The 8245-nt window shown below is 43.7% G+C and overlaps 1 protein-coding gene across 1 annotated transcript in view; it reads right to left on the bottom strand.

The window, feature by feature from the left end:
• Positions 1–627: 627 nt before the first annotated feature.
• spp1 (secreted phosphoprotein 1) overlaps positions 628–8245 on the bottom strand; it is a 7688-nt gene continuing 70 nt past the window's right edge. Inside the window, exons 1-8 of the mRNA XM_060038983.1 lie at positions 8165–8245; positions 5473–5533; positions 5193–5234; positions 4828–4869; positions 3994–4155; positions 2790–3110; positions 931–2455; positions 628–826 (exon numbers count right to left, since the gene is read on the bottom strand). The exon at positions 8165–8245 is cut by the window's right edge and continues 70 nt beyond it. Of these exons, the coding sequence (XP_059894966.1) occupies positions 2063–2455; positions 2790–3110; positions 3994–4155; positions 4828–4869; positions 5193–5234; positions 5473–5529 (1017 nt within the window). The 5' untranslated portion in view covers positions 5530–5533; positions 8165–8245 and the 3' untranslated portion in view covers positions 628–826; positions 931–2062. The remainder of the gene's footprint in view (positions 827–930; positions 2456–2789; positions 3111–3993; positions 4156–4827; positions 4870–5192; positions 5235–5472; positions 5534–8164) is intronic.

Genomic DNA, 8245 nt, shown 5'->3' with positions numbered 1-8245 from the left:
GACCCAGAATTATCGGTTTGTTAGACAAACATTTATGATTTTTTATGATGAGATTTTTTATAACTTTTGTACTAATCTATAAATGTCAATAACGGCTTTTATCTGCCAAAATATTTGGTTGATAAATCCATTTCTGTGTTAATGTCATTGAAAAGATAATAGCTGCCTCCATTTATATGTTGAAAATATTCAAGTCTCCCCAGAATTGAGGGCCCTTCCCTTATACCAAGTTTGTACCAAACGATATTTTAGTAGCACCACACGATATCTTATGACCTACATATATATATATATATATAAAAATATATATGTCAAAAATAGAGAGACCCCATTAGAGACCCCATTACGTCAGACGGTATGTGTGTAATACAACATCGATATATATATATATGTTCAATAATTTTTCTCCTTGGAACTTGGATCACTAGCTTCTTGCCAACATCCTTTTTTTGAAGCGTCACTTCTTGCTTGTGTTTTCATGATTCAACATAGTTTGGAGACCAGAGAAACTTGTGGGGTGGAACACACGACTTCAAGATACCCCATTATGTCAGTCAGTATGTGTGTAATACATTGATCGGAGAAGGGGCCATAGTTGTGAGCTACATAGGTATTAAACCAGTATCATACCATAGATATGACTTTTTATTGATATTTGTTTGTGTTGTACTCAGAAAATGGGTTTGTTGTGGTGCTCTCTGCAATGCTATGCATGATGTGCAATTTGTCCTTATCTAAATCCTTAATTTTTTTTTGTATTTTTTATTATTACTATTTATTGTGCTGCTCTCTCTCTCTCTCTCTCTCTCTCTCTCTCTCTCTCTCTCTCTCTCTCTCTCTCTCTCTCTCTCTCTCTCTCTCTCTCTCTCTCTCTCTCTCGATCTCTCTCTCTCTCTCTCTCGATCTCTCTCTCTCTCTTTGTATTAATACCATGAACTTGACTTGGGAAGCCCTGAACAAGAATTCCTATGTGTTGAGACTGTCTGGTTTCTTCACAAATGGTAAATAAAAAACCTTTGACCTTTGAAATATCTTACTATAACATTTATTATTTAGTAAGATATATATATATATATTAAATATAATATTTATTTAGAAGGCTTATAATATCCTACTATAGACCGAATGTTACGTAAACCACTGGTATGATATCATACTAATATATAGGCCTACAGAAAGGGTTGTGATTAAAAACAACTACAAATTGGAGAAGGAAAATAATATTTATTTTATTGCATGTCTTTCTGTTTGTTTGCCTGTCTGTCTGTGTCAGCCTGTATGTCAGCCCTTGTGTCTGTCTGTTTGTCAGACAGTCTTTCTGTATACCCCTGAAGGTAATATGTGTTTACATGTCTTTTTTCCCAAACGTTAAAACTTTTTTCTCATGAATGGAAAACCGTTCAATTGATAACCCTAACCCTTGTGAAATGGTACAAGCTGATGCATTACCATGACCATAGCACTGAGCCAGGATGCATGCCTTTGACAACCTGCTGTGTGTTGGGTCTTGTGTTTAATGTGAGAACAAGAGTGTGCATGCGCTATCTTGGTCCAGAGAGCATGCTAGGCTAGGCCACTCCAATATGAGGGTCTAAGGTTAATTCAGCAAGTACCTCAAACTGCCACACACGGCTGTGCACTCATTAGCTATTACTGAGATTTCCTAAACTTTAACTATGCCATAGTTTAAATAATGATACATGAATAAATACTCCAGGCTCCAACCGTTTGTGTTGATTTCACTTTTAACCTTTGACCTGGAAGTGCTAGAGGGAGGGGCTGAAGGCCAGGGTGTAATTTTCCTGTCCAAGGCCATAGTCTTTACTGTCTAAATCCATGTCTTGCCCATCCCAGGGAATAGTGACAGCCCTACGGTAATACAACGCTTTGACCTGGCTGAGTGGAATAATATAAGATGGAGGGCTAGAGTCCCTGCATGGTGCGGCAGCAGAACCCAGCAGATAGGGGGCGGTGTTGAGCAACACTGTGAACTGGGCAGCCATGAACTGTGCTACCACACTGGTGTCACTGTCCACCTCTCCTCAGCCGGAGGGGCGGGGCTTCATTTGGCCAACATTGGCATGTCAGTGGTGTTGACAGGCACCAACGCCCCCTCTTCATCTGAGTCGCCCTCAACGCTGTCAGACTCATCCGATTGGCTATCGGCAGCGCCGGGTGTGGCTGTGGCGTCCTCGCTGTCCTCCGACTCGTCGCTAGCGCTGGCACTATCGCTAGGGCTGGCGGTGCTCTCCTCGGCCTCCTCGTCGGTGGCACTGGAGCTGTCGGTGGGGGCGGCGTCGCTGGGGCTGAAGCTAACCTCCTGCTCCTGGAGGTTGGGGAGAAGGGCCTGCTTGGGACTGGCCTCTTGGTCTGGGGAGGAGGTGTCCAGACCCTGGCTCTCTACCTCCGGAGTACTGGTGTCCTCCTCCAGGAGGTCAGCATGCACCTGCAGCGCCTGGAGAGCAGCAGGAGGAGGAGTTGACGGAGGAGAAGCAGGGTTATAGTTAGATCAATTTGATTTAAAAATAATGATCGGAAAAGGGTAGTGTATTGATAATTGATTATGGGGGACATGTCAGTAATGTCAGGCAGGATTAGGCCATGTCTCGGAGTCGTGTGGATCCACTGATCTATTTCCTCTAGATCTATTGGTCTTATTGCGACTGGATCTACTAGTCGACTGGAGGAGTGAAGGAAAGAACAATTGATAAATAAATACATTTTTGGATCCATCCTTTTACATTTTGGAAAATGGGCAAACAAATCAGTGGTGAGAGAGGAAGGCTTACCTTGTACACCTTCAGGCCCTTCTCCACCTCGTTCCCATTGGTCATGTCGTAGGCCATCCTCTTCGCCCCATCCAGCACCTCGTAGGACTTGTAGGGCGAGAGGCCCTTGTGGTAGGACTTGTCCTCCCCGTACAGGTTGCTCTTGTAGTCGCTGGGGAAGCGCAGCAGGCTGTCCCCGCGGCCCTGGTCGGTGACCACGGTGGGGGTGATGGGCTCCACTGTGGTGTCCGCCGTGGGCTCCTCTGTCCCGACCGCCATCACCGTTGTTCCGGTAACGGGCGAGGGGGTGGAGGGCTCGCCGGACTCGTCCTCATCGGATTCCTGCAGGCGGCAGAGGGAAAGGTCTAGGAGGATTGCATAGTACTTTTCTTCTTTGTAGATCCATAATCCATATCCATAATCCATATACGATTTACCGTTCAGTCATTTATCAGACGCTTTTATCCAATGTGTCTTCAGGGGAATTCAAGTATGCGTCATTTTTCTTCCTAGCCGGATTTGATCAGCACATTAGCACATCTTTATCCTTAAGTGGCAATCTCCAAGATTCCGCTTCATTGTAATTTTTCCCGAGAGATATAAACATTGTTCCAACCGACAACCAGTCCATATTGCTCATAATACTTCAAATGCGGCGTTCTTTAGTGGTCTGTATCTGTATCAATCAACATTGTGTAACCTAATTGTGTCTTGAAAGACATGTATTCACATCTTTGAGATTGACAAAGAATACTCAATAGTGACAACGTTTTGGCATGTTTGATGAAGCTTCATGCGTATCAACTTCTCATACTTGAGTAAACTCTTAACAGAGAATGTCTATTGTTGTTGGAGGGGGTTCTAGCTTTGTGTTAAGAATGTGATAGGATTACCTTATCTTTTACCTGAGGGTCTATAGACCTCAAGTGCTTTAATCAGAGTTTATCAGTCAAATGTACAATAGCATTGAGAAATATTTGTATGCAGATTGAGTAGTGAAAAGCTTGTGACTCATGGGTTTCTGGGACTGGGGATAATTTTCTCAACCAAACAGTTGGACGCTGTTGTCCATACACTCGTTCTCTTTCCCTGCTTCCTTCACTTTCAAATCATCTTGATTTGCTGAAATAATGTCTGGAAAATGATTATGGAGGGTTTCCTGAAGCTCAGTAGGTATCACCTGCTGTCAAACGCAGCCTGACGTCAGCGGCCTGCTGCTACTCACATTCTCCTCTGTGTCTTCGCTGTTATCTTCCTCATCATCAGCGTCATCCTGGCTTTGGTCAGACGCGGTGTCTGGGGTGGCGGAGGGGCCGGGCAGTGCCGTTGACTCTGAGAGGATGTCTGTGATGGCAGATTTCACCGCAGAGACGAGGTCCACAACCGCCTAAACAAAAAAAAATCATTGACAAGTTGACCAGTGGTAACAAGGGGTAGGTAACCAGTGACAACCTGTACCTAAATAAAGACCCAAGTATGTTCAGGAGACGATTTGTACACCTCAGCATCTACTTTGTTGATTACCCTATTGGCACGGAGCACCACCACTGAGTGAAACCAGCTGTCTCCTTGTAAAGGACAGCAAGAAAACCTACAAGACGCCCAACCTCTCAATCTAGAATATTCTCTCTGTTATTAACAGACACATGGATAAGAGAACCTAGTGTCCCATGTTGCCAGCTAACCAAGGTGGGATATGATGGGTGACTCGCCTCTTCTTCTGAAGAGAGAGGGTCCGACACCCGGACCCTCTGGAAGATCAACCACACCAACTCTTTAGTTAGCCCTCACCACACCAACTGTTTGGTTAGCTCTCACACCTAACCAACTGTTTGGTTAGCTCTCACACCTCACCAACTGTTTGGTTAGCTCTCACACCCCACCAACTGTTTAGTTTAGTTAACTCTCACACCAACTATTTAGTTAACTCTCACGCCAACTCTTTAGTTAGCTTTCACACCAACTGTTTAGTTAGCTCTCACCACAACTGTTTACTTAGCTCTCACAACAACTGTTTAGTTAACTCTTTAGTTAAAACTTTAGTTAGTTAGAACTTTACCTGGACTGGAGCTCGATTTCCCTTGGCCCGGGCGGGTTTAACCTGCACATACAAGAAACATCAGTTCTCTCTCTCTCTCTCTCTCTCTCTCTCTCTCTCTCTCCCTCTCCCTCTCCCTCTCCCTCTCCCTCTCCCTCTCCCCCTCTCCCTCTCCCTCTCCCTCTCCCTCTCCCTCTCTCCCTCTCCCTCTCCCTCTTTCCCTCTCTCCCTCTTTCCCTCTTTCCCTCTCTCCCTCTTTCCCTCTCTCTCTCTCTCTCTCTCTCTCTCTCTCTCTCTCTCTCTCTCTCTCTCTCTCTCTCTCTCTCTCTCTCTCTCTCTCTCTCTCTCTCTCTCTCTCTCTCTCTGTGTCTCTTGCTCCATCTCACCTGTTCCTCTGAGCTCTCTGAGCTGCTGAATGTTCTCCTGGCCTGAAACAGAACAAAACGCAACATGTTGCTATGGTAACATCATGGAACCATATTGATACTACATATGCCATTGTTTTTTCAAATTATTATTGTAATATGTCTTCATATACATACTACATATATCATTGTGAGTCATGTGTGAGTCATGTGTGAGTCATGTGTGATTGTGTGTGTGTGTGTGTGTGTGTGTGTGTGTGTGTGTGTGTGTGTGTGTGTGTGTGTGTGTGTGTGTGTGTACCGGTCTGCATAGCACAGTGGTCAGGAGCAGAGTGAAAATAATGGCCGCCTTCATCATGTCACTGAGAGAGAAAAAGAGAGAGAGACACAGGGACAGAGAGAGACTATTATTCAAGATGAATCAGGATGGCAGGTCTCTAACCAGCACCTAATCAGCATCACTTCCTGGTCTGCTCAGACTGGAAGTGGTTTAGTCTTTAATGACAGACTGTAATGTGCTGCTGTAATGTACTCACTCTGTCATCTTCAACCTTCATGCGTGTGTGTGTGTGTGTGTGTGTGTGTGTGTGTGTGTGTGTGTGTGTGTGTGTGTGTGTGTGTGTGTGTGTGTGTGTGTGTGTGTGTGTGTGTGTGTGTGTGTGTGTGTGTGTGTGTGTGTCTGGGGTGTGTGACAGGTTGAGTGTTTGTGTGGGAGAGGGCGGGGGAGGAGTGGTATGCAAAGGCTGTGTGTGTGGTAAGTTTTGTGTGTAGGGTTATGTGTGTGTGTGTGTGTGTGTGTGTGTGTGTGTGTGTGTGTGTGTGTATGTGTGTGTCAGTGTGTGTATTGGATTCCTTCATTCATGGACTCTTTAAACCACCCTTTCAAGCTGCATTCTTATTTCACTTGTTACGATTTTTGAAGTAACATTTCGACTGTACGAAAATAACTTTTTGACGTTTGCTAAAAGGGAAACATGCTTCTTTTTTTAGGAAGGGAGTAGTGCCCGTGTATATTCGGTTGGCCGTGGCGGGATTCTGTCTTACCACCCTTAACACAGGCTATCCTGGAACATGGAGGTTTCCGTGGTAACTACATCCTGTTAAAGACACGCGGTTTAGGTATGGCTATAATAAAGACCCAGCTACTGTGTAATTCTCCATATTCAAACTGAAAAGCATGGGAAAACCACAATGTACAGCCAGGAACGCATGGCAGACACCCATGTGTGTGGGTGTGTGTGCGTGTTTATGTGTGTGTATGTGTACATGTGTGTACATGTGTCTGTGTGCGCAAGTGAGTTAGCTTTTGCAATTTAAAACAAATAGAAGGCGACCCCTGAGACAGCGAACAGATATATGTCTTAACTTAACCAGAACAGACAAAATGTATGACTTTAAAGGGAAATTGCTAGCTAGGGTGCTCGGCATGAGAACCGACATTCCTATTTAATTCATGACTCCTGCCATCCTAAACACAACAGACGTGCATATGGGACTCTGACCGCATAGCCGCGGTTGGAGACGTCACGTAACCATGAAAAGATCCCTCTTTCTTTCTCTTGTTGTGCTAAAATGATTGTTGCAAAACAGTGATATTGAAGTTACGGATCTCAGATCATAGATCTGGTCGCCGTTAAACCAAAATACCCTCGTGGACCTTTACTCCACAAGTGGTTTACTCCTATAGTATTATCATGTTTGTCTCTATAAAGACCTGATAGAGGAGAACTGAAGGAACGATAGAGAAATCGGCCTAAAGAAGAGAGACGTGAACATTAACTCTTGGTTAAACTTGCTGCTACCTCTTATTCAAAGTTTTATCTAAATTGCATTAAATGTTGTGGGAATCCCTCTCTGCCAATTACAGCCCACATTTGTTACGATGAACTCCATCTCCCATCATTCCTAGCAGAGAGTTGTCTATCAGATGAACATTGCATCAGTGGATGAACTCCATCTCCCATCATTCCTAGCAGAGAGTTGTCCATCAGATGAACAATGCATCAGTGGATGAACTCCATCTCCCATCATTCCTAGCAGAGAGTTGTCTATCAGATGAACAATGCATCAGTGGATGAACTCCATCTCCCATCATTCCTAGCAGAGAGTTGTCCATCAGATGAACAATGCATCAGTGGATGAACTCCATCTCCCATCATTCCTAGCAGAGAGTTGTCTATCAGATGAACAATGCCTCAGTGGATGAACTCCATCTCCCATCATTCCTAACAAAGCGCGCCATAGCAGATGAACAGTTCAGCAGAAGAACTTGAACTTCTTGAGGCGTTGCCAGAGCAACAAAAAATCAGCGGTGAGTGTCAGAGTTGACTCTTGGCGAATCACAAGCTGTGTAACGAGATGTCTCTAATTAGGAAGGATAAAAGAAGGAGTGGACCAGCGTTTTACTATGATCCCACGGCCGTACAAAGGTTCTGAATTTAGTTTTAGTGCTGGGTGGCGGCACATAACTCTTCTACTTTGGTCCCAGATGGGAAATTAGGGTGTAAGAGTAAAAACTGCCTTAAATATATCTTTATGCAAAATATGTAGCAATTCAAAAATGAATTGATAAATAGTAATTAACAATGGCAATAACAATGTTACTGTAAACGCGAAAAATATGTAAACATTACATGCACTTGAGGTACATTTTAACAATATGTGCTACATTATTGAAACTAGATTTATTGACCAGCTATAAACATTTAATGTATATCTTTAAAAGATAAATATGAACTCATATACGATTACATTATTTATAATTATTCTTTATGTGTGTGTTTTGTAATGAGGTCCTGTTAACCCCTTTTCTTTTTTGTTGACGGTACTAAGCTAAAAGAGTTCAGTTCTCTTTTGACCCCTCTGTGAAGTTCTGTTTTTTTAATCATGAGGCGCATTCTTATGACAAAAAATAGCACACACTCATCAATATCATCACTGTGAGGGATGACAACTGAAATGGAAAACATCCGCCAAAACATTCGTGGTCTTACCTGGTCTTTGCTGTTGACTACAAAATAGGTCTGAAGTTCTGCAGGACTTTTAAGTTCAGAGGGGATGGAGAGAGAGCAGGT

The sequence above is a fragment of the Gadus macrocephalus genome, chromosome 19, assembly GCF_031168955.1.
Source record: "Gadus macrocephalus chromosome 19, ASM3116895v1".
Classification (NCBI taxonomy): Eukaryota; Metazoa; Chordata; class Actinopteri; order Gadiformes; family Gadidae; genus Gadus; species Gadus macrocephalus.
The sequence above is the reverse complement of the archived record's forward strand: the minus strand, read 5'-3'. Positions and strand labels throughout refer to the sequence as shown.